Source organism: Patagioenas fasciata, unplaced genomic scaffold (genome assembly GCF_037038585.1).
Source record: "Patagioenas fasciata isolate bPatFas1 unplaced genomic scaffold, bPatFas1.hap1 Unplaced_34, whole genome shotgun sequence".
Classification (NCBI taxonomy): Eukaryota; Metazoa; Chordata; class Aves; order Columbiformes; family Columbidae; genus Patagioenas; species Patagioenas fasciata.
Window position 1 is genome coordinate 243,388 of NW_027288750.1, and position 27,934 is coordinate 271,321.

Genomic DNA, 27,934 nt, shown 5'->3' on the forward strand with positions numbered 1-27,934 from the left:
TGGCACCTCCCAGCAAACAAGTTTCTGCTCATGTTCAGATGGAGCCTCCTGTGTTTCAGTCTGTGCCCGCTGCCCCTCACCCTGGCGTTGGGCACCACTGAACAGAGTCTGGTCCATCCTCTGACACCCACCCTGAGATATTGATCCCATTGATCAGATCCCTCTCAGCTTCTCTTCTCCAGCTCAACAGCCCCAGCTCTCTCAGTTTCTTGTCACAAGAAAGGTGCTCCAGATCCCTTAGCATCTTTGTAGCCACCACTGGACTCTCTCCAGTAATTCCTTGTGCTTCTTAAACCAGGGAGCCCAGGACTCCCGGTCCTCCCCCGGCAGCAGCAGCCTGCTGACCCTTGTCATGTCCCACCTGGCGCTATGGTTGGGGGAAGTGTGACTGAGATTTGTCAGTCCCCTGGGTTGGAAAAAAGTACATACAATCCTGAAGGTCCACAAACAAAAGACCTTTATTTTTTGTAGCTTGGTCCAATTGGCAAATGACTCAGTGGCAGAAGGATTTATGTTACTTAAGCTCAATCGATAAACAGTTTAGCAGCGAAAAGATTCACATGAAAGAGTTTTGTGGCACAAGTGGGGCTCTAAACCTTATGTTACTGTATTACTCACAAAAAGGAAGGCAAAGAAATAGGAATATAGGAAGGAAAGAGAGAGGAAGAAAAGAAGGGGAAAGGAAGGGGGAAGGAAATGGGAAGGGAAGGAAAAGGAAAGGGAAAGGAAAGGTCTCACCACCCTTAGGGCTCCGTGGTGTGTTTGAGGGGTTTGTAGTCTCAGGTCCAGTTCCTATGCAGGAATGCTTGGGTCTGTAGTCAGGGTTCAGCACCCTGTGGTGTGTGGTTCGGTTCCCGTGGTCAGCCCGGTGGGTGGAAGGGTCCCCAGGGTGGCACCCTGCCCGTGCTGGCACAGGTTTTATAGGGTTTATAGCCCTCGGGATCACCTGGGCTTTTGTGCAGGCGTCACTGGGGGTGATTGTGGAAGATGGGGGAGGCCCGGAGGGTCTCTCAGCCTGGGCCTTGACACCGTGTCGGGCCTGTCAGCGCACAGGCTGCGTGTCCTTCAACACAGCACTGCCTGTGTCACCCAGCCTTTGTCTGTGGCTGTCACCTCGGCCTTGACATGTAAATCACCATTCACCTGCTCACGATGGCCCGTCTCCCATGACTGGGTGTTGCAGGGCTGGGTTTGCCACAGTGTTTGAGAGTCACCCTTGTAGTCTCTCACACCCTGTCCCGGGTTGGGATCAAACCAGAGACACTCCTGCTGTTTTCTGCCATTTCCATGCGAGTGAAGAGTATGGCCCAGGGGCTTTGCTCAGTGCTTATTACTGATAGAAATATTAGCTACAGGTTGTTGAAGCTGAAGGATTTCCACCAGGAGCAGGACTCGCGTGTGCCAGGCCGTGTACAGATAGGCCGGCAACCTGGGCCTGGGCCTCATCTTGGCAAGACGCAGAATTTGACCCCCTGAAGACAAGCGGCCTCTGGCAGCCCAGGGACACGTACTGAGAGAGGCAGTGGCCGTGGTCACTGTGCTGCTGCTTGTGTTTTGCCCGAAGGTACGACCGGACCAAGCTGTCGCTGAAGGAGATCACGAACGTGCAGTGTGTGTCGTGCATGAACCCGACGGCGGGGAGCTTCACCATCAACCCTCGGCTGCAGGTAAAGCCCTGCACAACGGCAGGTGCATCGCTGGGTTTATTTTGGGGTGGATCATTTAAACGTGAGGTTAGAGGACAACCACTGGCAGATCCTGCTGTTGTTTTATCAGTACAAATGGCACGAATCTGTCGAGTGACTGTGATTCCTAATAGTGAAGCACCGAACTGGGTCCCTTATTCCCTTGTTTGTTTTTCCTCGCATTCTGCAGCTCCGTCAGAGGAGGAAGTCAAAAGTTGCCAGCCAGCTTAACACCTACTTTCAGGACAACCTTCTGGTCCATACAGGCAGATTTTGCCTTCATTTAGCTCGTATTTCGCTCTGAAGCATGGTGCATTAACGCCGCCTGCTTTCCAGAATTGTCTGATGCAGCTGTCAGTAAAAAGAGGTGTGGGGGAGAAACCCAAACGAAGAAAACAGACAAAACTAAAAAAAAACCCAAGCCACACCAAAACACAACAACAACAAAAACCCCAACAAACCCCAAACCAAGCAACCAAACAAAACCAACAAAACAAAGAACACCAAAACCAACCAACCAACCAAATCCCCCCAAAAACCTAACCGAACAAAAAAACCCCAAGCCAAACAAAAAGCAGTTCAAGCGCTGCTGATAACAGAAGATTTGGGAAGAGATCTTAAACATTAGACTTTGATTTTTGGGAGCTGCCAACCGATGGAGGGACTGGGTAGCAGTGAGCAAAATTCATTTCATCATGGAGAAACCTAATGACCAGAGTCAGCTTGGACCCTGGCTCCTCTTCAGCAAGGTGTGGAGTTAAAATGAAGTGTCCCATGGGCAACTTTGCAAGTTCCAAATTAGTAAAGAGGTCCTCTGGGAGATGGCACCTTCCAGGGGCTGCTCTTAATAGAGACAGTGACTGGGCTTTGTCAGAGGTCGGTGGGACCTTCAGAGCCCTTTGGCTCTTCAATGGACTGCACTTCCAGTGTAGCATTGGTGAGATGCAGTTGAAAATCCCTGGTTTAGTGAGCAGAGTGATGTCACTTCCCACCTGAGCTCTGCTGGCAAACTGGGAGAGGGAAATAACCTTGTTCAGGTGGACTGCAAATCAGAGAATCATAGAACAACCCAGGTTGGAAGGGACCTCAAAAGATCATCTGGTCCAGCATTTCATGGGAAAGGGAGCCTAGATGAGATTATCACAGCAAATCCCCAAGGGCATTTTGCTTGAAAGGTGTTTTTCTACCTCTCTGACCTTTCCATGCCTTCCTTTCTCTCCCTCAGCGTCACTTCTGTGTCTTCGCGCTGTCCATCCCTGGGCAGGATGCCTTGTCCAGGATCTATGGCACCATTTTAACGCAGCACCTGACAAGTGGAAATTTCTCGGGGGCTGTGCAAAAATCAGCTCAGCAGCTGATTGCCCTTGCCCTGGGACTGCACCAGAAAGTAGCCGCTACATTCCTTCCAACAGCCATCAAGTTCCACTACATTTTCAACTTGAGAGACTTCTCCAATATCTTCCAAGTAAGTGCAGTTGCTGTCCTGTGGGACTTGAAGCTTGTCCCGATGCTACAAGAGGCTGCGGAGCTGTGTTCCTCTAGCTCTGGTGGGCAGAATGCAGTCTCCTACCTAAAAATGACACAGCACATGTGTGCCCTGAGTAAAGTGGGTGACCTTAGGCCATTCCTTAATTCCTTGTTAGTTTTGGATGGATTCCAGAACCATTGCCCATGGCTTTGAGAAGCTTAGTTACTTTCCAGCCTCTTGTGGTCAGCGGGGAGGGATGAGTAGTTCCAGATGGATGTGCAGGTTTGGGGTGGGTTGAAACGCCCTCTGGCTGTAGAAGGGACCAGCTGAAGGGAGCTTTGGGCTTCCGACTTCAGCACTTAAATGACTGATGGTGAGTGCGATGGAGCTGCGCTCATCTTTGGGAGCCTCAGTTCCACACGTGTAAATGTGGGGATTAATGGCACTGTTCCACCACACAGGCAAAGTATTTTATTGTACTGAAGCAGGTGGTGGATAGTTAGTGGGTTACTGGCCCTGAAGTTAGATCCAGCTTAGCTTGTTGGCCTGTACTGGCATGTCCTCTTAGCTTCTTGATGGTCAGATGCTCAGTATGTGCATGAAGGGTGGCATTTAAAAAGGTGATAATTGAATCAAACCCAGCTTTGACTTAATTGCTAAAACTGAATTTCCACCAGAGCCAGTTCTGTACCAAGGGGAAGTTGTTCAGATTTAGAAATATTTTCTTCCAACAACGGAGAGACTTTTTTTTCCCCTGAAATCTCATACTTTGAAGCAGGAGATATTACTGCTCAAAGAGCCTTTCAGAGTTTAAGGCTGATTAGTAAAATTTGAGAAGGTTCTCAGCAGCCGAATCGAGAGGTTTGGAACACCATAAATTCTTGTAGAACCCCGGTTTGTAACTTGTTGCTGTCCTTCTTAACACCTGTTCTCCTAAGTACGTACTGAAAGTTTGGTGCCTTGTGGTCTGGTCCATCACACAAGAACTGAAGTAATGACGTAGTGGGAAATGCAAAAACAGGGCCTTGAAAAAGTTAATAACTCTTTTGTGCCAAGAAAGAATCAGACCTGTCACTTATGCTCAGCTAAACATCAGCAGCTTTTGATGTTAGATGTGGGTCGTGTTAACTCCTGACTTCTAGTTAATCTGTGCTTTGAAAGGCAGAGAGAGAAAAGCAGCATTTCCATGGGAAGCTTTAATTTGAACTGTAACCTGCTTGAAAGGTGCTCAGGTTGTGGGATATTAGGAAATGTCCTGCCAGGTCTGGATGCTGGGGCAGGAGCAGCGACTGAGCTCAGGTGTTGTTTTGTTTATCACGTGGCTTCAGGAGTGGGGGAGTCTGGCTCCTGGGCTTCATGATGTTTATTGAAATAGTGGTCCAATTTTTCTTGAAATCCTTCCTTACCTTTTGGATTCATTCTTGATTATTCCTTCACATTAAATATTCTTGAGTTTTTGAGATCTCCTGATATCCTGTTTGTCCCTACGGGAACACAATTTTCTTCCTGAAATTGAGTGTGAAAGAAGCTCTGGACTCCGGGAATGCATTTCCATGTGTTACTTTCATTCAATCTTCATAAACTCATAATTTAGCTCACACTCTCTTGTCCAAACCCTTCTTGTGCAGTGCTGGCTTCAAAGTCAGGTCAGGCTGATCAGCCAAGTTTTGAATGTTTCCATGACTGGAGTTCCCATAACCTCTCCGACCCTTGTCACACCACTAAACCCACTCCACGGTGAAGCTGATATATTTTTATTTCAGTTGGAATTTCCCTTCCTGCAGTTTGTTACCTCTTGTCCTTTTGCTATACACCTCCAAAAAAAATTGGCTCAGTCTTCTCTATAACTCCCTATTAGGTAGTTGTAGACAGAGTCAAAGAATCACAGAACAGTTTGGGTTGGAGGGACCTTCCCAGCTCCCCCAGTGCCACCCCTGCCATGAGCAGGGACATCTTCACCAGCTCAGGTTGCTCAGAGCCCCATCCAGCCTGGCCTGGGATGTCTCCAGGGATAGAAACAGAATTAAAATTCCCCTTCACCTTTTCCCCGAGCTGAACAAACCGATTTCTCTCAGCCTTTCCTTGCATGTCCTGTCCTCCACCATTTTATGACCTTGGTGGCCTCCGTTGAACTCGTTCCAGTATGTCAATGTCTTTCTTGTCCTGGGGGCCCCAAAAGTGGGTTGAACCTCACACAGCTTTTGTCTGCCTGTCAAGGTCCTTCCCTTTGCGTTCTGCGTGGTCAGTGCCAGCTGCAGCCCTGCTGGGAGAGCACTGCTGGCTCCCGCATGGAGACACCCACTGCCCCGGTACCAGCCCCTGCGGAGCACTGGAGCTCCAGTGAGACCTCGGAGCCTGCTGGGCCAGCCAGTTCTCCACCCACCTTCCAGTCTACCATGGCCCATGACCCTTGATATGATGCTAACTGGGAAAAAAAAAAAAAGATAAAGGAATAAACAACCCCCTTTTCCTGGTGAGGGACATGTGAGTTTCCTTAGCTTGTGGGCAGATGGAGAACTGGTGGATGTAGCTCGGTGCATGTTGCCTTTTTCAAATTCCTTTTAATCCCAGACAAGCAATCAAACACCGCCTGCACAATAGCTGTGTGTGTGAAGGGCATTGGGAGATTGTTGTTTTACCGACTGTTCTGTAGTTATACAAGCGGCCAATGACAACTGTTAAAGGCACAAAGCACGTAGAAATTGCAGCTGTGGAGGGGTCAGCCCCTGGACTTGCTGCCGCTGTGCTGTGATACTGCTGGCTCTGCACAGGTCCTTAAAATGGCTCCATTTGCAGCCTGTCCAGTGGCTCTGTTGTTATCTCACTATTATATACATACTGTTATATACATAATATATTATATATTAATGCTGCACCTACCAACCTTAGAAGCCCAGCTTGATTCCCTTTGTCAAAACTGCCTGACAGCTCTTATGACAAGGAGTCCTGTGCTAATTACCTCATTACAAAACACTCCAAGAACTTGTATCTTAATTGCTGCAGCTAATGAATTTGGACATTGTACGCATGTGAGTGTTGCACAGAACAAGGAAGACGGCCCCAAATCAAGTCAGCAATAATTCCTTTCAACAGGTACAGGTCCTTACTGCTCTCATGTTTTCCCTTCTGCACCCAAGACCCATTGCCACCTGGCTCCAGCTGGTCAGGCTGATGTCTGCGTTGCTTGGAGCGAGGGTTCAGCTGAAGGTGACTCCAGGTGTTCACTACAAATGATGGCAAAATACCAGAGAGATTTGTCAGGTATTGGTGAAACCAAAGGGAAAAGAGCAACCTATACACCCAGGGGTAGGAGGCTGGGCAGGCAGCAGTGGATTGACTTTGTCAAGCACTGTTCATGTTTGTCCTGACTGATTGGAATGATCGTCTCTGGGGGTCTGAGTATCTTCAGTGGGATTCCCTTTTGCCTGGCGAGTCGCGTCCTCTCCCCCAGCAGAGAAAAATGGGCATTTCTGTCTGTAGTGCATCAGCTCTTCCTCATGGACAAACACGGAGAAGAGCTCAGAGGAACTGTGTTTCTGAAGCACCTCATTCACTGGAGGTGAAAGGAGTCCAAGGTGACTGTCCTCTTGTCAGACATCAGCACTTTGCAGATCTAAGGTGGGATTAGGCTCCAGTTCAAGGTGCTCAGATTCAGGTAGGTGAGGATATCCAGGTTCATCCGAGGCTGTGGAGGCCAGAAGGGTGTCCAGCGCCCCATCAGGGACACAGGTGTGGTTTCACTCTGTTGCCCAAGTGTGGGTCTCTAATGCTTTTTGAAACATGTCAGGATATCCAGCCTGGGTTCCAGCGGCTGTTCAAGGACACAGGTGTCTTCTTCTGTTGTGTGGGTTCCTGTCTGAACTGCTTGAGCCGTGTTGTTTTCCAGGCTGCCCTGGCTGTACAATAGGTTTCTCCTGAGATGAACCATCTAGTTGTGTTGACTTGGGAAGGCTGTGGGAAATTCCACGTATCCCTACAGAACAATGATTTTCATCCACTGTTCTCATTTGATTTTTGTCTCTGGACATCACCTTCAGCTGGAAAACACTAAATGCCTCAGCATTACAGAATCCCACATAATCCCAGCCTGGTTGAGTTGGAGGGACCTCTGCAGATCCCCCAGTCCAAGCCCTGCTCACGCAGGGTCACAGAGCAGATCACACAGGTGGGTCCAGGCGGGTTTCAATGTCTCAGAGAAGGAGACTCCACACCCGCTCTGGGCAGCCTGGGCCAGGCTCTGGCACCTCCCAGCAAACAAGTTTCTGCTCATGTTCAGATGGAGCCTCCTGTGTTTCAGTCTGTGCCCGTTGCCCCTCACCCTGGCGTTGGGCACCACTGAACAGAGTCTGGTCCATCCTCTGACAGCCACCCTGAGATATTGATCCATTGATCAGATCCCTCTCAGCTTCTCTTCTCCAGCTTAACAGCCCCAACTCTCACTGAGTCTTTCCTCATCAGAAAGATGCTCCAGACCCCTACCAAACCATCTAGTTGTGTTGACTTGGGAAGGCTGTGAGAAATTCCATGTATCCTTGCAGAACAATGATTTTCATCCACTGTTCTAATTTGATTTTGTCTCTGGACTTCACCTTCAGCTGGACAGCATTAAATGCCTCAGCATTGTACTCAGTGCTGCTGCTTGTCTGGCGTCAGCTGGCCAAGGGTGAAACTTTGGTTCAGGCCCTCAAGTAGAGATAAGCTGGTCTGTCCTATGTGACACCAGGGTAATGTGTGTGTTGTGGGGGGGTTTGGCTCCCAAAGGGGAACATGAGTCTCCAGGGAGGTGGCGACTGGCAGAAGGGCTGTGGGTGAAGAAGGGGGATGAAGAGGGGAAGCCAGCACTGGGCATGGTTCCTCTGCTGAGTACACAAACACATTCGGGTCACTGCTGACCTGGGAACACACCAGGGTCTGGGCTGGAGGATGCTGCTTCCTGATTTTTAAAAAGAATAACAAGGAACCTCAAAATCTATGACCATCTTCAGCCCCCTGGGCTCGTGGCTGGTTTTAAATGACTACAGAAGGCTCAGCAAGTACCGTAATAATTTGTAATAATCTAACTTTAATTTGCTGTCACGTTTCACTGGAAATATGAGGAGGGGCTGGAAACCACAGTCAGGGATGACAGGCAAGAAGGGGCTGGAGCAGGGTTAGGCAAGGTCTGCAGGAACGGCAGCCTGGCTCCTGGTTGTTGTGAGTATATAATTTACTGTTACTGATGTTACTGCTGCAGGGGCAAGGTCACCCTTCAGTCCTTTGTAATCCTTTGGGCTCATCAGAAGGTATTATCTGTTACTTTCGCTCTGTAGTGGGTCCCGTCTGTGGTTCAAGTCCGACACTACTTTGTCTTGCACTTCTACAGCACCTTTTCGTGCCTCTGGGTCCCACCATGCACTGCAGAGTTAAATTGATTGGTGCGCTCCAAGCAATTTACCCTTGATTAAAGCAGACAGGTCTCTGCAGTGACAGAGTTGTGGATTATGCTTTCTAAAAATACATTCCCCGCTGGCTCCCACCAGAGAAAGCCCTGCTGCTGTCTTTCTTTCCATCTGAAAGGGTTACCATGGTATTATGCTCTAAATTATATCTGTCATCTCTGTAAAATAATAATCATAGACCCAGCAGGGTTGTATTTTGCTTTTTATTCCTATTTCTAACAAGATTTTGAAGCAGCATGTCACATGAAGATCTGTGGCAGCTGGGGAAGAGCAGGCTCTCTCCTCCTGACAGCCAGACAGCAGCGGGGGCTCCGGCGTGTCCTGCTGCTCCACGTCGGCTCCGCTGCCAGTGAACTCCTCACTCCTTTGCATGGGGAGGGATTTTCATGTTCACCCTTGGTTGAGCTCACTAAAGAGCCCTGCAAACTTCAGGCTTGAAGCACCGAAATGCACCTTGTGTGTTACGTGCTGACATTGTGGCTGAGTTGGGAATGACGGCGGCGAGATGGGCGCAGGGTCAGCAAGAGTTTGTTTTGTGCCTTGGTCTGGCACGGTTGTTTGGCACAGCTTTACCTTGGGTTTGGCTGGCGTGTGGTTACCTGAGCCAGTCTGGTTTCACAGCTTCCCCCTCCTTCTCTCTTCCCATCTCTGCTATTTTTCTTCCTAACAGAGATCCAGGTGCCAGCAGCTGCTCTATCGCACATGGCAACCACGGTGCTATGGAACAGGCTGCCCAGGGCAGTGGTGGAGTCATCATCCCCGGAGGGGTTTGAAAGGTGTTTAAACAAGGTGCTTAGGGACATGGTTTCATGCTAGAATTAGGGTATGGTTGGACTCGATGCTCGTGAGGGTCTCTTCCAGCTGAAATGATTCTGTGATTCTATGCAGTGCCAAGGGGGTGACTGGAGCCTCTCGTCAACCCTCCCTGATATCAGAGCAGATTTAAAAATTGGCACTTTAAATAGGACTCTTGAGTTTGTGGCCCACACGCTGTTGTTGTGTTTGTCATTGTTTTCATGTCACCGCTGCTGAGGCAGCTCCAGGCTCCCCAAGAAGAACGTCAGGAGAAAGGAGAGCAGGTGCTTCATCCAGCAGTGCAGGACAGCTAGAAAGGGGTCGCTATGCTGCACTAGTTAGTATAATTTTAAATGTTATTTAGACTGCAAAGAAAAAGTTATTTATTTTTCTTGCCGGGTCTCCAGGGATGGTTCATCCACCACCTCTCTGGCCAACCTGGGCCAGGCTCTCACCACCCTCAGGGGCAGCAATTTCTTCCATATCTAGAGCGTCCCCGTCGCTCTCTGGGGACGCAGCTGGTTGCCGTGGCAGAGCCTGGTAGCTCTGCTGAGAGGAGTCGGGAGAGTCGGGTCTGTAAAGTGAAGGAAGGGGAGATGTTCAGGTGTTAAGTTAATAAACTGCTTACAGATTTGTGAAACGTGGATTTTCTTCCCTCTGAGCCTTACATTTGCTTGCATCAAGAACACAACTTTTGTGGCTTGGAGTGTCTTTAGAGTGACTTTTTTTTAGGACCTGATGGGTTTCACCTTATTCTCTTTGAGTCATCAGCTCTTCTCACTATCTTTTCTCTGAAATAAATAAAATAACAGCTTGACAGCTGTAATGACAAATGTGAAACCCAAATGATTTGAGCCATGATCCATCGAGCTGAGATGGCCTGCTTGACATTGCTTTTAATACATTTTATGTTTTGTGTGTAAATAATTAGATGTTAGGAATAAAAACTGTCTGTTTAATACATGCCATTGAAAACCCTGGGTGCTGTTAATAGGCTTAGTAATAGGTGACACCTCTTTGAAATATAATTCTTTTATGCATTTTAATAGAGTTCATGGTAAACATGCTGTGATAAGCAGACAGAAACTAATATTTCCTGCAGCCAGAATGCACCTAATTAAAATTAATTGATTTTAGAAAAAAATCATCACCGCTAAGATGTCCAAACTATCTTCTTCTTGACAAAGCAGCCGTGCTGTGGTGTTGGGATGCAGAAACCCGCCCGTCGGGCTGGTGTCTGACCCTACGCACTCTTGGAGATCAGGCTGCGCTGGGGATGCACTTTGGCTGTTAAAATTGGTGTAATATATACAATTGCTTTGGGAAATTGGAGGTAACGAAGGGCACGTTCTCCAGGGGCTTCTTCGGAAGTTTATTTGCAGGTTGTTACAGTAACTCTGCATTTTGAGTGATTCAGCCCCATTCAGCCTGGATGCTGGGGAGACATCAGGCCCTTCAGGTCAAGGTGGGGTTTACTGCTGGTCTCTGCACCCCACAGGGCCTTCTGTTCTCTACCCCGGAATGTCTGCAGCACCCCCAAGACCTGGTGAAACTCTACCTGCACGAGTCAAACCGAGTCTACCGGGATAAGATGGTTGAAGAAAAGGATTATGGTACCTTTGATAAAATCCAGCTGGAGACGGTGAAGAAATTATATGACGTAAGTGTTGAGGTTCATAACTCTGATAATAACGTACGTGCTTACAGGAAAAAGGTTCCTTGGGCAAGAGAAGTTTGACCCAAGGTCTGCCAGTCTCTCACTTGCAGGGAGTGTGATGCTCTTGGTGGGACACCAGGAGCAAAATCTCTGTCAACTGCTTCCTGGGCTGCCAATGTTGGTATTTGGGTGAACGATGCTCTCCCTAAGGGCACCGGGGAGAGGAGATTTCGGCTCTGTGAATTAATTAAATTATTTTATTTAAATGTCTTGAGTCTTGTGGCAAAAGCAAAAGAGTCAGATCCCCAGTCTTGGTGGGAGTAAAGTGAGATGCAGGCACAAATCCCTAGTGCTTTCCTTTTTTTCCAAAATATCTTCCTAATGGAAGCTCTAGACCTGCTTTGCTTCAGTCCTGTCATCACCCGGCAGTGTTGCCATTGGAGTCCTGCAAATATCACAGTAACGCAGACAGTGCTTTTTCCTCTGGCTGTTAATCATTGTCCATGCAACAGTGTCATGCTGTAGCTGTTGCTGTGGGGCTTTTCTTGTGCTCACATTTTCTTAAGGTGATGAGTTCTTGTGATTTACAAAAGGTCCAGAGCAAGTATTGGGGCTTTATCCTTTCCCTTTCCTTCCCTTTTGTTGCTCTTTCCCCTTTTTCAACACACAGGTGCAGCTATATGGACATTTTTTGGAACACTGTGCTTCACTTGGAAAGATGACATAGAGCTGCAGTGTTTTCTCCTTTACTTCTTATATACCTTTTTTAAAAATGATTTTTAAATTTGACAGGACATTGAGGAAACTTTAGAGCAGACCAAGCGAATGAACATTTATTGCCATTTCGCTAAAGGCGTTGGAGAACCCAGCTACAGGCCAGTTCCGACCTGGGAGGAGCTGAACAAGATCCTTGTGGAAGCCTTGGGCAGCTACAACGAAGTCAACGCTGCCATGAGCCTGGTGCTGTTTGAGGACGCCATGTGCCACGTGTAAGGGAGTTTTCTGTCTTTATGCTCTCATTGTAGCTTTTATCCATGCAGATTGTTTCCATGGAGGTTTCTGGAGGATGTCGGTATCCATTATTAGAGCAGAAGGAGCTGGAGGTGTGCAGAAGCTTCATCTGCCCACGTGGTGTGTCCTGCACAAATACTGCCCTGCTTCTCCAGCTGCTGCTGGGGGGATCTTTTGACACTGTGAGGATGCGGGGCTGTCGGATGGAGGGTCAGCATGCTGCTGGTCGTTTGAAGTCTGGTTGCTGTTACATCTTTGGCCCTTGATGCTCTGCATACGGCACAGACGTTTATTGTACGTGACATTGATCAAGTGCTTTTTGTCTTCACTTGACAGCCAGCCACAGAACTAGTTACACCAGGATGTCCCTAAATGCTTTCACAACTGGGTTAGAGGCACGTTTACACAATTCTCAGTGGGATTTTCAAATGTATATAATGTGAGATTACGTGAATTCAGGCTACTAGTTTGAATGGACTGAGGCACTTAAATTGCCTGGATCCTTTGGAAAGCCTGCTTGCATTCCGATGCCTGGAGGTCCAGCTGGATTCCCTGTGGAAACTGGACACGTGGGACTATATGAAAATAGCGAGCCTCCGTTGATCATTATGAAGCTATTTACATGCCTGTGGTATGGATCGTGACACGTACCTCCAGCTCTTATACATGATTTAAATGCTTGTTGGGAATTCCACAGAATCACAGAATCCCAGAATGTCAGGGGTTGAAGGGCCCTGGAAAGCTCATCCAGTGCAATCCCCCATGGAGCAGGAACACCCAGCTGAGGTTCCACAGGAAGGGGTCCAGGCGGGTTTGAATGTCTGCAGAGAAGGAGACTCCACAACCTCCCTGGGCAGCCTGGGCCAGGCTCTGACACCCTCACCAGGAAGAAGTTTCTTCTCAAATTTAAGTGGAACCTCCTGTGTTCCAGTTTGAACCCATTGCCTCTTGTCCTATCACTGGCTGTCACCCAGAAGAGCCTGGCTCCATCCTCCTGACTCTCACCCTTTAGATATCTGTAAACATGAATGAGTCCCCCCTCAGTCTCCTCTTCTCCAGCTCCAGAGCCCCAGCTCCCTCAGCCTTTCCTCACACGGGAGATGCTCCACTCCCTCCAGCATCTTGGTGGCTGCGCTGGACTCTCTGCAGCAGTTCCCTGTCCTTCTGGAGCTGAGGGGCCACAACTGGACACAATATTCCAGGTGTGGTCTGATTTTTGGGGGCTGAAATGCAGACCTGGCCTCAGATAATTTCTGAAGATGAACCTCCCCTGTAAATCATAGTTTTAACTGATTTTGCCTGGAAACATTGTATCATGAAGAGCAGGTTTGTGACTAAGCTAGAAGGAAGCCGCTGTCCTGCTGCACGCTTGTGTGGGTGATTTCAGGTTTGCTGGACCTGGTAACCTAATGCAGTTACTCTCATGCAAATTAAAAAAATACATATATATATATAAATTTCTACTCGTTTTAACTAGCTGTTTAACCAGTTCTGTTCTAAGAGCTCAGCAATCTGTTCCTTTTGCGGTGCAGCGTGCTGGCTGTGCTGGGGCATGGCTTCCCTTATAGTTTGGGCATTTACTTCTTTGTATTAATGAGTCATATGCAACCTGATGTCCATTGGTGTTTCTGCTTGCAGAAAGGTGACAGTAATTTTAATCTTGTGCTTCTTTTGCACTTTACATAAATTGGGATTTTCAACAAAACCTGTCAGTATCCCCCCAGTTAATATTGTGAGTAATCGGGAAGGCGAGGTTTGAGTATTCAGCATGATTTTCACTGGAGCTGAGTGATTTCGATTCAGCGCATTTGGAAATTGCGTTTTGCTGAAACACACAAATTATTCCATCTCCAACAGCTTATGGATGACATCTTGAATTTGTTGTGAAGTTTCTGTTGGGAAAAAAAAGTGAGGGAGTTAATGTATGTGGGGAGGTGGGGGATATGGGTCAGTCACCTCCTGACCCGGGGCTCATGGTGCCCGTTCCCAACGCACACCCCGTGCCCTTGCTTTTGGGGACAGCCAGCTAGAGAATGAAAAGCAGGAACATTCCAGCTCTCCACACAAGCTGGATTGCTATTCTGGGTTTAATTTCACAATCTGTGGGAGTCTGCACATAGATCATAAGACGCTTGAGTTGTAATAAAGCAGTACAGTATTTCTTGCAGTCTTATTTGAAAAATTAATTAGATTAGTCTAGGAAAATACTCAGTTAAGTGAGTTGAATAAAGGCAGTGATGTCAAGAGGGGAATGGTGCTTGCATTTCAGACACCTGACAGTGAGGTTTTCACAGGTAGGATCCTCTAAACCTCCCTCACTTGGGATTTTAACGTGGGGATGTCAGCAATTGCTTAAAGAGAATAGACTGGGGGCAGAGCTCACTGTGCAACTCTCAAGGACAAATGAACAGACCTGAAAAACAATAGCAAGTTCATTTTAAGTGTGACAAAATCTCACTCTTAATGGTGGCTTGGATAAATAATGTTGGACTGTATTTTCCAGACAGGTATTATGCTATTCCAGATGTATATGAATATGCTTTAATGCATAGCAGGACCCTTCACCTGAACATGAACCCAAAATGCTTTGTGAAGAGGAACCTTCACTGGAGAGGTGCACCAGAGCCATGAATTCTGTTCTCACTATTTGCATGTCCATGTAATGTGTTTTTTCCCTTGTCCTCCCTGCAAAGACATCCAGGCCTTCACCTTAAAATATTTCTATCCAGCAGGACTTGGCAGGTGGAAAAATATTGGACACAGTTTGAATCGCCACCAAACTATTTTTTTAATCAGCTACGTCCTTTGTTTGGGCCTCAGCAGAGATGGGGATTGATTGCTGACATGTCTCTTAGATTGACATTTTTCATCCCATTCAGACTACGGTTTCCTAGTGATTAAAATATATATTGAAAAGCAGTGGGCAGAGAATAAGAAAAATACTCTTATTAATGACAGATTTTATATGCTTCAATTTAGTTGCCGCATCAACCGGATCCTGGAGTCCCCCCGAGGGAACGCTCTCCTGGTCGGCGTGGGTGGAAGCGGGAAGCAGAGCCTGACCAGGCTGGCGGCCTTCATCAGCTCCCTGGAGCTTTTCCAGATCACGCTGAGGAAAGGGTACGGGATCCCTGACCTGAAGGTGGGTGACTCCTGGGGCTGAGGTGGAGCGGAAGGGAATAAAAAGCAGAACTTGCCCTGAAAACTTTGGGATCCCCAATTTAAGAAGGACAAGGAATTACCAGAGGGAGACAAAGATGCTGAGGGGTCTGGAGCATCTTTCTGATGAGGAAAGACTCAGTGAGAGTTGGGGCTGTTGAGCTGGAGAAGCTGAGAGGGATCTGATCAATGGATCAATATCTCAGGGTGGGTGTCAGAGGATGGACCAGACTCTGTTCAGTGGTGCCCAACGCCAGGGTGAGGGGCAACGGGCACAGACTGAAACACAGGAGGCTCCATCTGAACATGAGCAGAAACTTGTTTGCTGGGAGGTGCCAGAGCCTGGCCCAGGCTGCCCAGAGCGGGTGTGGAGTCTCCTTCTGTGAGACATTGAAACCCGCCTGGACCCACCTGTGTGATCTGCTCTGTGACCCTGCGTGAGCAGGGCTTGGACTGGGGGATCTGCAGAGGTCCCTTCAGCCCCCACCAGGCTGGGATCCTGTGATTCTGTCTTGTTGCGTGTTGAATGACGCCATTGTGAAGACAGTAAAAAGCTCCAGAGACTATATGGGACTGCAGAGAGGAGCAGTGCTTCCCAACACATCTGTGGGGTGCAGACAGGCCTGATGTCCCCTGCCAGCCCTCTGAGCTGGCCAGACCCAACAACATCCCAGCCCAAGGCTCAGAGTCAGCGCTGGGCTCCGATGATAAACCCCTGGTGTGGACATTCAGTTAATGCTTGTTCAAGAAACCGTATTTGACTATTATTTCTAATTAAACCAAGATGTGGTAATTAGCTCATCTGTGAGGTGCCTGTTGTGGAGTGATTTGGAGGTGGAAAAGGAGCAGGAGAGAGCAGGAGGAGAGTTCCAAAGTCGTATCCAGTCCTTCCACCAGGATTTTGTATGAGGGAGGGACTGAGGGGATGGTGGATGGTTCACTATAGAGAACAGGTGCCTGTGCTTATATCTATGCGCAGGCTAGTGAGCACAGAAGTTACAAATCAACATTGTAAAATATCGTTGAAATGATTTTCAAGTATTTTAGCTGCTGGCAAAAGGATTCTCATCAGAAATGTTGTAAAAATCACAACCTCAGTAACTTCACGCCATTCTGCTCGGGAGATGCGATGGCCAATGAACCCTTGCCTTCCTTCCCCATCAGAGGCAGGGCCTGATGACCTGTAGTTGTGTACAGGTTGTTTTTGTCATGTTTTTGTCACGTCACACAAGCCTGATCCTCCATCCATTGGGTATTTTCAACTTTCCTCTGTGTTCTTCAGCCCCACTCGTACAATTTTCTAGCTCCTACCTGCCTATTCATTGAGAAAACCTGTGCTCCCATCTAGGAATATAGCTTGAAACCAGCATTAATAAACTTGTTTTCAAAGCATGTCTTTACTTCTGTCTGTGGAGGTGGAAGATAATTTGATGTTCCCTTCACTCTCTATTCATTTTCAAAGAGTTTATGAAATATGGAGTCATCTTTTTTTCTTCGATATGGAAGAGCAGGATGGTGACAGATTACCCTGTCTGGCATTGGCCCCTCGTGCTGTTATAATTGATCTAATTCAAATTTCCAGTGATGGAAGTAACAAATGATTCTTTTTGAGGGAGCGTGTGTATTTGCTGAATTTCTAAGAAAGTTTCTGGAACACAGGCCAGTAAATTCCTTCAGTGTCTCCCGCATGCCTTGTATCCTGCTTGGAGGGGCAGGAAGGAAATGATGGAGTTTGAGCGGGATGATGGCGTTTTTCCCATCTCATGAACAACTTGGATTTCAAGAAGTTGGTGTCCTTCATCAGGAGGACACTGTGTCCTTCATCAGGACACTGTCCCCTTTGAGGTGAAACAGCTTTTCCATATGAGCAGTTTCTCTGTCAGCATCACTGCACTGAGTGGGACACTGAAGGGCGAGTCCCTGCTCAGACTCTGGAAAGGAATAAAACTGAAAACATCCCTGTTTGCACAAGGTGTCCTTCTCCTTTCTTCACAAGCAGAAAGAAATGCGTTGCAGCACCTCAGAAAAAAAAAAGAAAATTCAGGTATAGTTGTGAAATCAGAGAAATCTACAGCATGGGGACACCAAGGTCCAACATTTTCAGTGGCTGCTGTCCCTCCCAGTCCCTGTGGTGCTTTAATGTCCCCGTATAGTGACTTATTGTGCCCACAGTAAGCCTTTCTGAACTCCCAGGGCAGCCTCCACAACCAGGGACTGCACTGATGTCTTTAGCCACATCCATTGACCTCCAGGTGTTCCAGCTACAAGCATTTCCCTGTGTGTAGCGGTGCTGGCCAGGGCTTCTTTCTCTTTTTTTTTGTGTTACACAGACCTGGCCGTAACGTCAAGTCTTACTGGGTAAAGTCTTACAATGATGACAGCGATAGACTCCCCCATATAACCTGGCAGACTCAGCCATGAAGATGGAGAGTGGCCAAAGTGCAGTTTCACGCTAATTAATTGCCATTGCTTTATTCTTGGTTAATGGGAAGATTCTGAAATATCCTGCTTGTAGATGTGGTACCTACCTGAGTTTTGCAGAATGGAGGTGCACCCCCTAAGTCCTCTTGCTTTTCAACGTCCAGGCAGACCTGGCAAACCTGTACCTGAAAGCCGGTGTGAAGAACATAGGCATCGTGTTCCTGATGACCGACGCTCAAGTGGCAGATGAGCAGTTCTTGGTGCTGGTGAGTGACTTCTTAGCATCAGGTACCTCTGTCATTGCTTGATTTCCCCTTTCCCCCTTCTCAGTGTGGTTGTGCTCATGGTAGCATCTGTGGTTTTAGAATATACAGAAGGGCAATATATGAAGTGAGCTAGAAGATATGTGGGTTAAGTTCTGGACTAAAAGCCATGATAAGGTCTCCTTTGTGAGGATGTACTCCATCATCTGATAGTTTTTCTTTCTCTGATGTTGTGTACCTAGTTTTTCCATACTTCATGGTATACTCTCTACAGTTAAGAGACGTGTCTGTTGTGACATGGCAGCTGAGGACAGAGCCCAAGGAATGTATCAACAGATGAAGAGTTTGACCTGTGGATCTCATGCATCCACACTCTAGTTACCTAATAAGGTTTTTCCTGGCTGGAATATTTGACTGCAAGTTGGTGGATGGTACAAAGCCACCAAATGACCGTGTCTGTGTGCGTCACCTAGCTGCTTGTCCCATTGCAGTCCTTTTCCTCTTTGTTTTTCCATTAAAGTTTTTGAGTTGTTGCTTGCCCAAACAATTGCAGAATAGCCAGCCTACACACAGATGCTCTGTTTCGCTGCAGAACATGGCATGAGTATGTGTGGTGGAGCACTCCCCATGCAGGGCGCACTGCAGCTACAGCGCACATGGGAGCGTGCGGCTGTGTCACCGTGACCGCAGGGGGTAACCCAGCCTGGGCATATTCCCCAGAGTCCCTGGAAAATCACTGCTACCAACTGCATGATGCTTTTTTCCTTATTTATGAGTCAGGAGTGGGAAGACTCCAGCTGGTTCGGGTGACCTCTGTGCATGGTGAGGACTGGAGAGTTGAAAGCACAGGGAAGCGATAGTTTGTGCGAAACTCCAGAGTTGACATCTGTGGCTGTAAATTGGCCAGATGGTTTGAGCAGCAAACAATCTCTGCCTGTGATAAATTTGTAATCAGGAGTAAAGACAGGGGTTGTTGTGGAGGCTGGTGAGTAGCTCCTGTCACCTGTGTAGATGGCACAAATATCTCATGACATGAAGTGAAGCTCTGCAGTGTCCTGCAGCAAGGGGCAGGCCAAGCAGCCTGGTTTGGGATGTCCAGGTCATTTTGCGGTGGTTCAGAAAGGTGTCACATTTTCCTGTAGCTGCTATGTGGGGAAGAGGGGACAGATCAGAAGTCCTCACTCAGGGTCTGGGGAGGCAGCTCAGAATTGTGGCTGGACTGAGGACTGAGGAAGGGACCATGGGAGGGACCATGACAAGTGTAACAAGGGCAAGTGCCAGATTTTGCACCTGGGACACAGCAACCCTGGCTGTACAGACAGACTGGGGGACGAGATGCTGGAGAGCAGCTCCATGGAGAGCTCTGGGGGTTCTGGTCAGTGGCAAGTTGAACATGAACCAACAGTGTCCCTGGAGCCAAGAGGGCCCCGTGTCCTGGTGCATCCAGCACGGCACGGCCAGCCGGGCAGGGAGGGGATTGTCCCGCTCTGCTCTGTGCTGGGGCGGCCTCACCTGCAGCATTCACTGTGTGCAGGGCTGGGGACACAGGAGAAAAGGAGATAAAGCTACTGGAGAGTGTCCAGAGGGACATGAAGCTGGTGAAGGTTTGGAGGGGAAGCCGTATGAGGAGCGGCTGAAGTCCCTGGGTTTGTTCAGCTGGAGCAGAGCAGACTGAGGGCAGAGCTCATGGGGCTGCAGGTTCCTCAGCAGGAGCAGGAGGGGCAGGGCTGAGCTCTTCTCTGTGACAGTGACAGAACCCAGGGAATGGCAGAAGATGTGCCAGGGAGGGCAGTGGGACATGAGGAAAAGGTTCTTCACCCAGAGGTGCTGGACACTGAACAGGCTCCCAGGGCGATGTCACGGCCCCAGCCTGACAGTGTTCAAGGAGAGACTGGGCAATGTCCTCAGACACACGGGGTGACCTGTGGGGTTGTCATTGCAGGGACAGGAGTTGGACTCCATGATCCTTGGGGGTCCTGTCCATGTCAGGACGTTCTATGGTTCTATGACCTCCCAAAACGTGACCTAGTGCCACCCAGCGGGTGCTGCCTGAGGGCTCTGGCTGCTTCCCGCTCTCTGCAGGCTTGTTTTTCTTACTTGTTTCACTTCTTTCCATCACCTAAGGAGCTAGAACAGAATATATATTTTAGACTCTCTTATAAACAAGCAGATATCTGATTAGTGTATTTTCCTAAGTAATTAGTGCTCATATTGACAGTATCTCACTCAATAATAATGATTTCAATCAAATCAGAAGCCAGAAGGGAAGTGAATAGGTGATAAATTAAGTAACCAGAAAAAAAAGAAAAATTGGCTGGTTATGTTTTTGGCAATCAGTTGCATAACTATTAACTTTAAAAAGTTTTTAAAAGATTTCTGACTTTTAAAATGTTTTGGTGATGTGGGAGTTATTTTACCAGCACTGGCAATGGCATTGAACAGCTGCAGGAATGGTACAGGTAACGAATTGATTTGCAAAACTGAAATTATTTCATTATTGTGTATAGCATATGAGGTATTTGCGATTTTGTTTTGTAATCTAATCAGCACTGTCGATCTGACAAAAATGGACTTTCTGTACTTTGGCTTTATTCTGTGTTTGTTTAGCTCATACTTTTATGAGAAATGTTGCTCTCACAAGGGCTTATTTTTTAGCAGAATGATGTTCTGTGCCACTTTGCTGCTGCTGGGGCCTATGGGCGCCTGGCACAACGATTTTTCTCAAGGAAGGGTTTTCCCCAAGGCCCTGAAGAGGGAGGCACCTGCTTCACTTTGCTCTGCGACTGCAACAAAATCCAGACCAGTAAACCCAAACCTGCCTTCTTCTCAGGTGAAATCCCTGATCTCTTCCCCGATGATGAAGTAGAAAACATAATCAACAGCGTGAGGAATGAAGTCAAAGGCCGAGGGCTGGTGGACTCCAGGGAGACTTGCTGGAAGTTTTTTACAGAGCGTGTTCGACGGCAGCTGAAGGTGAGACAGGCTGGGGGAGTTCAGGTCTTCGCCATCTGCCTTGGTGCAGGAGCATGGGGTGAAGATGCTTTGGGCTGCCTGGTAGGAAGGTCAGACCGCAGCCTGAAAGGCTTTTCTGCCTGTTCATGATGAGAACTGTGATGCACTCAGCAAGTAGTACTGAAGTGCAGGAAATGCTCTCTGTTGCCATCACTTCTTGGGTGTTAGAAAGCACTATGGAAGTTGAGAACGTTCTCTTTCAAGAGCTGAGCAGGACCAGCCGCTCCCTTTTCGAAGCCGGGCACAGGGGTGCATCAGGACGAGGTCTTGCTGCTTGAAAGAGCTGCTGAAGGGATCAGTGTTCGTGTTGTTGGGGTTCCATTGCCAGAAGAAATGAAGTATTATGTTAAAAACAGAGTGCTGGAAACTGAGTGGCATGCAATGTGCCTACAGGATTTCTTCCAGCACAGCCCATAATCCAGCATAGAAAGGCCTTATGAATATGTCCAAAAGATCCCAGAACAGTTTCAGGACTATTTCCCATGTGTGCTCAGCTCACGGGGAAAGCACAGTGAGGCGCACAGGAGAGTGAGACTGTTCCAGAAGGTGTTTACCCCTCTGCAGCGCTGTTCGCTGCTGCCGGCACAGGGCCAGGAGCTGGGGAGGGCAAAGAGAGAAGCCTTGATCTTTGCTCAATGAAAGCAGGTCCTCCTCCTTACTGCTCCGTTTGTGTTGGTGGGACACGGTCACTGAGATAGGGTGGCCCGTTGCTTTTTTGATGTGGGAAGGTACATGTTTAGGATGGGGAACAACTGGAAAATTAATTTTTGAGGGAAAATTTGAGGACCATGCCACAGTGTGGGTGCCCAAGGAGAGGGAATGCAGTCCTGCTCTTTCCCTCTCTGGGTGTAGAGGGGATTTTCTGGTGAGTCCTGATGCTGTTTTGTGACTTTTCAGCATCTTGGTTGTCTTCTGCCTCCCGTCCCCTCATGGATCTATTCCTGTTATTGTGGTGCACTGGAAGGGCAGTGTGAATATGATTTACTTGAGGCTGATCCCTTCTCTTTTTTCTACCCTTCTCCTTAACCGTGTGTTACAGCAGATGGATGGGGTCAGCTAGGAAGTATTATTTATGCTTATAAATATCTCCAGGGTGGGTGTCAGAGGATGGACAGTGGTGCCCAGCGCCAGGGTGAGGGGCAACAGGCACAGACTGAAACACAGGAGGCTGCATCTGAACATGAGCAGAAACTTGTTTGCTGGGAGGTGCCAGAGCCTGGCCCAGGCTGCCCAGAGCGGGTGTGGAGTCTCCTTCTCTGAGACATTGAAACCCGCCTGGACCCACCTGTGTGATCTGCTCTGTGACCCTGCGTGAGCAGGGCTTGGACTGGGGGATCTGCAGAGGTCCCTTCAGCCCAATCGTCTGGGATCCTGTGAAGAGGCTTTTGTACATGGACAGCTTCCTGAAACTTGCCTGGCCCTGACAGAAAAACGTAGAGGTGCCCAAGGCATATGCTTGAAGGTGCAGGAAGGATTTCTGTGTGTCTGTCCCCATGCGCAGTGGCCATGGCAGAGGAGCAGGAGCTCTAAGTTCAGCTACCTCTTCTGAAATGGAAACTAAAGTGGGTTTGTTACAGGCAGTTCTTTTGTGGCTTCTAAAAAACAGATCATGATGGAGGTGTTGACCCACTATAGCGACATCTGAGCTAACAGCAGCCTGTCCTATGACACTTGCTAAGGTACCAGCCAGGGCTAACAAGTGGGAGAGGGATGATGCACTGAGTGAGATACACTGCTTCCCAAGCTGGTCCTTGCTCACATGTTGCTACTTCATTGCATGGTGGCATCTTGTCCATGTCCTTCTTTGTGGCCAATTAACAAAGCTTATATGGATTTATGAGCCACAGCGGGCTCACAGGAAAAGGGCTGTGATGAACAGTAGTGGTAGGTTTTGGTTCTTGGGTCTTATCTTGCTGTTAAAGCTGGTTGTGAGGCAACAAAGAGGAAAGGTACTTTGCCTTGTCCTGACTTTACGTCCTTCCAGAAGGAGTTTCCTGCTGGCAAAGGCAGAGCTTGTGCTGCCAAGAGGAGCTGTGGGCCAAGCGGCTGTGGGGCAGGAGGCTCCCAGCCTGCAGGAAAGGCAGGGGATGAGGGAAGGGATAAGGCTGGAGGAAGGAGAAATGGTGCAGGGCAGAGGGGATGCTGGGCAAGGGAGTAACAGCCCCTTGACCAGGCCCCAGAATAATGCAAAGAGAGACCCCCAGGGGCCCACATACACTGCACAATTTGCTGCAACTCAGAAACTTTTAGCAGCTGGACTGAAATAAAAGCCTGAAAAGCAAAGGACCTGCTGCACAAAAATGCAATGAGTAGGGAAAATATATTCATAAATGCTTTTATTTCTGTTCTGCTTTGTTTTGAGGTTTCTCTATTCAAAAAATGTCTCACTCTGATAAAAGCAGATTTTGAGTTTGAGCCACCTCGACTCTTTTCAATGCTGCTTTCGGGGAAACAGCCCAGGTGGGCCTGTGGTCCTGCCAGGAGAATTTAGATCCATTCACTTTAATTCCTGGTTGCACCACTTGAATACAGATGCCAGTTCCCTGCTGGGCAAAGCTTTGTTTCACTGCTGAAGCAGGGAAGGGTGGTTTTATTAAAACCCAGCTTCAAGCTTGAAAGTGTGCCAGGCTTCTGCTTTTGACCATGGCAATGTTTAACACCACTGCTTGTCTTTATTGCAGAGAAAAAATGTGTTCACTGCCACATTACCTTTTTTTCCATGCCAGGCTTGCTGGCCTGAAGTGCAAGGGCTCAAGGACTGAGGTTGCTGTAACCTCAGCTGGTGCTGTGAGATCTTCCATTCATGGAATCCCAGCCTGGTGGGGGCTGAAGGGCCCTCTGCAGATCCCCAGTCCAAGCCCTGCTCACGCAGGGTCACAGAGCAGATCACACAGGTGGGTCCAGGCGGGTTTCAATGTCTCAGAGAAGGAGACTCCACACCCGCTCTGGGCAGCCTGGGCCAGGCTCTGGCACCTCCCAGCAAACAAGTTTCTGCTCATGTTCAGATGGAGCCTCCTGTGTTTCAGTCTGTGCCCGTTGGAAGTGGATGGAAGAGCCTGAGCTGGGCTGTGCAGCTGGAACCCCATGCCTGCTCCTGGCTGTGTCTTCTCACGTTCTCCTTCCCTGGGCTCTGCAGGTTGTGCTGTGTTTTTCGCCCGTGGGCAGCAAGCTCCGTGTCCGCAGCAGGAGGTTCCCTGCCATCATCAGCTGCACGGCCATAGACTGGTTCCAGGAGTGGCCGCAGGAGGCCCTCGAGTCTGTCAGCCTCCGCTTTCTGCAAGAAACAGAGACCGTGGAGGTGAGCACCTCACCCACTGGCATCTGGGGCTGCCATGGCCGTGCCTGGGTTTGGGTTCCTCTGCGGGGGGTGCTGGTGGCAGCCAGGTGTGACATGTCCCTCTGCTTGGTGCAAGCAGTGCCTCTCGCGATGGGGACAGCACTGCAGGGACAGCACTCACCCAGGACATCTGGGTGACCGTTCAGAGAGGAATTGCTGGTAACTCTCTACTGCTTTAGGATGAGAGAAAATGGCCTCAAGTTGTGCCAGGGAAGGTTCAGATTGGATATTAACTAAGGTTTCTTCCCCAAAGGGCTGTCGGGCATTGGAACAGGCTGCCCAGGGCAGTGATGGAGTCACCATCCTTGTGGAGGGGTTAGACAGAGATTAAGTTCTTAGGGCCATGATTTAATACCAGAGTTAAGTTATCGTTACACTTGATGTTCTCAAGTGTCTCTTCCAACCAAAATGTTTCTATGATGCTAATTAACTTAAGCAAAGCAGGTTTTTCAGAGAGGGGCACAGCCCTCAGCTGAAGCATGGCCGTGGGCACCATGTTGTGTTTGTGCACTGATAGCACTGCCAGACACACCACTGCTTTGCAAGCAAGAGCGGCAGCTTACAAATCGGTGCAGGAAATAACCTAATGCTTATGGTTATTGCAGGGAACATGGGCTTTGCTCTCCACAGGCGTGTCTGAGCGCCTGTAATTCTCAAGGGCAAAATTATGTCAAGTTCTCATTGATGACAACCTGCTGCTAGACTAAAAGAGATTCAGTTATGTTTATTTAGCTTTTCTGGGCAGGATTTTTGTAGAATAAAGTCTACAATGTTTCTTTTTATGTGTGTGCTTTCCCTGTTTGTAGAGGAGAAAAGCCCAAATTTATGCTTGAAAGGCTGTTATTTTATAGAGCTTAATGCTAGAAAAATTGCTTGGAATAAGATAAAATATGAGATAAAAAGATATAAAAAGAGGTATACAGTACATGAACAGACAAAGTTATTTTAGAGATAACAAATGAAAAGGGATCAACTTAGATGTTGCAGCCTGGATTTTGCTGCAGCAGAATAAAATGTTAATAAATTCCTTTGTATATGGCACAGATCTGCACTACATATAGTTGTTCAGTTTGAAATATTTTCTCCTTGTCTTCTCATCTTACTTTTAGGATTCAGTGAAAGATTCAATAAGCAAATTCATGGCCTATGTCCACACAAGTGTCAACGAGATTTCGCGATTGTATCTGAGCAATGAGCGACGATATAACTACACCACTCCAAAGTCCTTCCTTGAGCAAATCAAACTCTATCAGAATTTGCTACTGAAGAAGGGCAAGGATTTAAAAGCAAAAATGGAGCGGCTGGAGAATGGCCTGGAGAAGCTCAAGAGCACATCTGCACAGGTAAGCAAACCCTTGGGGTTAAAAGCTGATGGGTTTTCGTGTTTCTCTGTTAGAGGCATCTCCTCATCCTGGTTTGAAGGAGAACTTTACCGGCTGGAACTGTGCAGAGTGTAAAATTTGCACTAGATCCTGGCTCTAGTCTGGTGTGAACTGGTTCTTTGAGGAGCAGGAGTTGTGTCTGTACTGGAAAGGAGAAGGGGAGGGATGTATATTCAGTCCCTGCTGCTGGGGTGGTGCCAGTCCCTGGTGACAGATCACAGGAACTGAAATGAGATAGGGATCCAACTGGCTATGGACATCTTTTAATTATTATCTTTCAGTTGTGACAAGATACCTTATAAAATAGAGGGAGATCAGTGATTTTTGGAGTAGCATCCAGGGGATCTACAATGACTTCAGCAAGAATCCTTTTAAAATATAGCTGATGGTCATTTTTCCTTGCATTATGCTGTCCATCTTTGAGGGAAACTACTGCGTGTCTGAAATGTAGACCAGCCATCCCCAAATCGCCCTGCTAAGGACCAGCACTGGCACTCTTGTGCAGTAAAGACTAGATGTTGTTCTGAGTATTTCACAAACCCCTCTGTAGTGACTCAAACTGCCTTTCAGAGCTTTGCTGTCTACACCAGTTGCTAGCTCCCGTTTTTCTCTCCATTTCATATTCTATTAACTGTTTCAAATGTTCTCTTACAAGCTTCTGCTGTGGCAAATGGACCTCTCCTGAAGCTGCTCTGAGGAAATGCAGGGGGTTGGTGGGAATGAAGGACTAGCGGGTTCACTCCCTTCTGCCTATGTGCTCTGGGTAATGCTGCTGACATCAACAACGTCTGTCGTGCTCAGAAGGGTATGTGCCTCGCTGGAGGGTGATGTATGGGCTTTATTAGTGCCTCTTGGCTCTGAGAGCCTGCGTCTCACTTGAGCACTTGCTTTCTTCATGGTGCAGGACAGGTCTTTGAGGACACAGAATGGGAGGGGGCATGTTTCATGTCCCCTTTGCAGGTTCTGTCATCTCCTGCGGAAGGATGGGGCTGCGGTTGAACAGCCAGTAGCAGAGAACACCAGTTAGAACCAGTGATGTCAACCAGAGCGACCTCACACCCACCCTACCTATGGGGGGAAATCATTTTGCTGACCTGTGCATTGCTGCTGGTTTTGGTGGTGTCCCAGTGATGGAAAATTTGTGTTAGGTCTATTTTTTATTGCAAGCAACTAATATGAAACCAACCTTTTGAGGGGAAACAAGTCCCTGTAGTGTCGGTCAAACATGGGAACCTTTTGTATTCTTCAGTTGTATCTGCATATAGGTGTTTTGTTGGCAAGGGTTCTCTGACCAGCCACAGAAGAGGTGCTGAGGAGTGGTGGAGGGCTGGGGAGGAGATGGGGAGCCACAGCACCTTGGGGTCTTGTCTATTTTACTGTTGCGAGAAGGATAAAAGGAAGCGATGTTCATATCTGGTTGGAGTAAGGCTGGGTGAGAAACGCCTGTTTGTGAGGTTCCTGAAGATGCAGAGCAGTGAGGAGAAATGTGTCAAATTTGAATCTGAGATTAGCACTGGGGGCCTAAAATTAAACACCTGAAATATCAGATGTGTGCAATAGTCAAAACTGCTGCCGAGTTGAAACGAGGGTGTGGATATTTAGCAGTAGTGAAAATCATACCAGAACGTTCAATCTTGTCTGAACTTTACACTCACCCATGGTTGGTCCTGGTGCTGAGGAGCTGACGAGTCTTATGTCTCAGGTGTGTCATCTCCAAGCTGTGTCGTGGTGCTTGAAAGTGATATGTTGTGGGTTGTTTTGGTTTTGTTTTTTTCTTTAAATTTCAAAGCAAAGGTGGAGGATTTCGATACCTGGGTGTGGCCTTACGTCTGAGGACTAGTGCTCCTGTCACCAGGATTCTCCAGTTTCCTGCTGCTTGGATGCCACGACAAGTTAATTATGAGTTTTATGCATTTCTATAGACCTTCCAGTGTGGCCTCAGCATGAGGGAGCTGTTGTGCAAATAGTTGCGGGGTACATTTTGACTTAACCATTCCAACTTCAAAATAACCTCTTCCCCCTCCTTTGACTTGTTTCCCCTCTCCACCCCTCGTCCCTGCTCTGGACAACTTGATACTGTTGACCAACTTTTCTTCTAAAGAAATGTTTTCCATTTCCTATGTTTCCTCACCATCTTTCCCTGAAGACAGCGACTGTCCTCAGTACCCTGAAAAGCAGGAGCCGGCTTCCAGTTATTAGGACATAGAAGACTTAGGAAGATGCATGGGATGAGTAATTTGTTTTTCCAAGTGATGTTCACCATGAAGAGGTCAGCGCTCTGTTCAGAGCTCATTGCTGAGTCATTT

At 48.0% G+C, this 27,934-nt stretch overlaps 1 protein-coding gene across 1 annotated transcript in view; it reads left to right on the plus strand.

Annotated features, from left to right (window-relative positions):
• The first annotated feature begins 1,540 nt into the window (after positions 1-1,540).
• LOC136113712 (dynein axonemal heavy chain 9-like) overlaps positions 1,541-27,934 on the plus strand; it is a 43,231-nt gene continuing 16,837 nt past the window's right edge. The window contains exons 1-9 of the mRNA XM_065858905.2: positions 1,541-1,667; positions 2,911-3,150; positions 10,885-11,046; positions 11,836-12,032; positions 15,034-15,196; positions 17,799-17,922; positions 20,728-20,870; positions 24,046-24,207; positions 25,356-25,589. Coding sequence (XP_065714977.1) covers positions 1,623-1,667; positions 2,911-3,150; positions 10,885-11,046; positions 11,836-12,032; positions 15,034-15,196; positions 17,799-17,922; positions 20,728-20,870; positions 24,046-24,207; positions 25,356-25,589 — 1,470 coding nt within the window. The 5' untranslated portion in view covers positions 1,541-1,622. The remainder of the gene's footprint in view (positions 1,668-2,910; positions 3,151-10,884; positions 11,047-11,835; positions 12,033-15,033; positions 15,197-17,798; positions 17,923-20,727; positions 20,871-24,045; positions 24,208-25,355; positions 25,590-27,934) is intronic.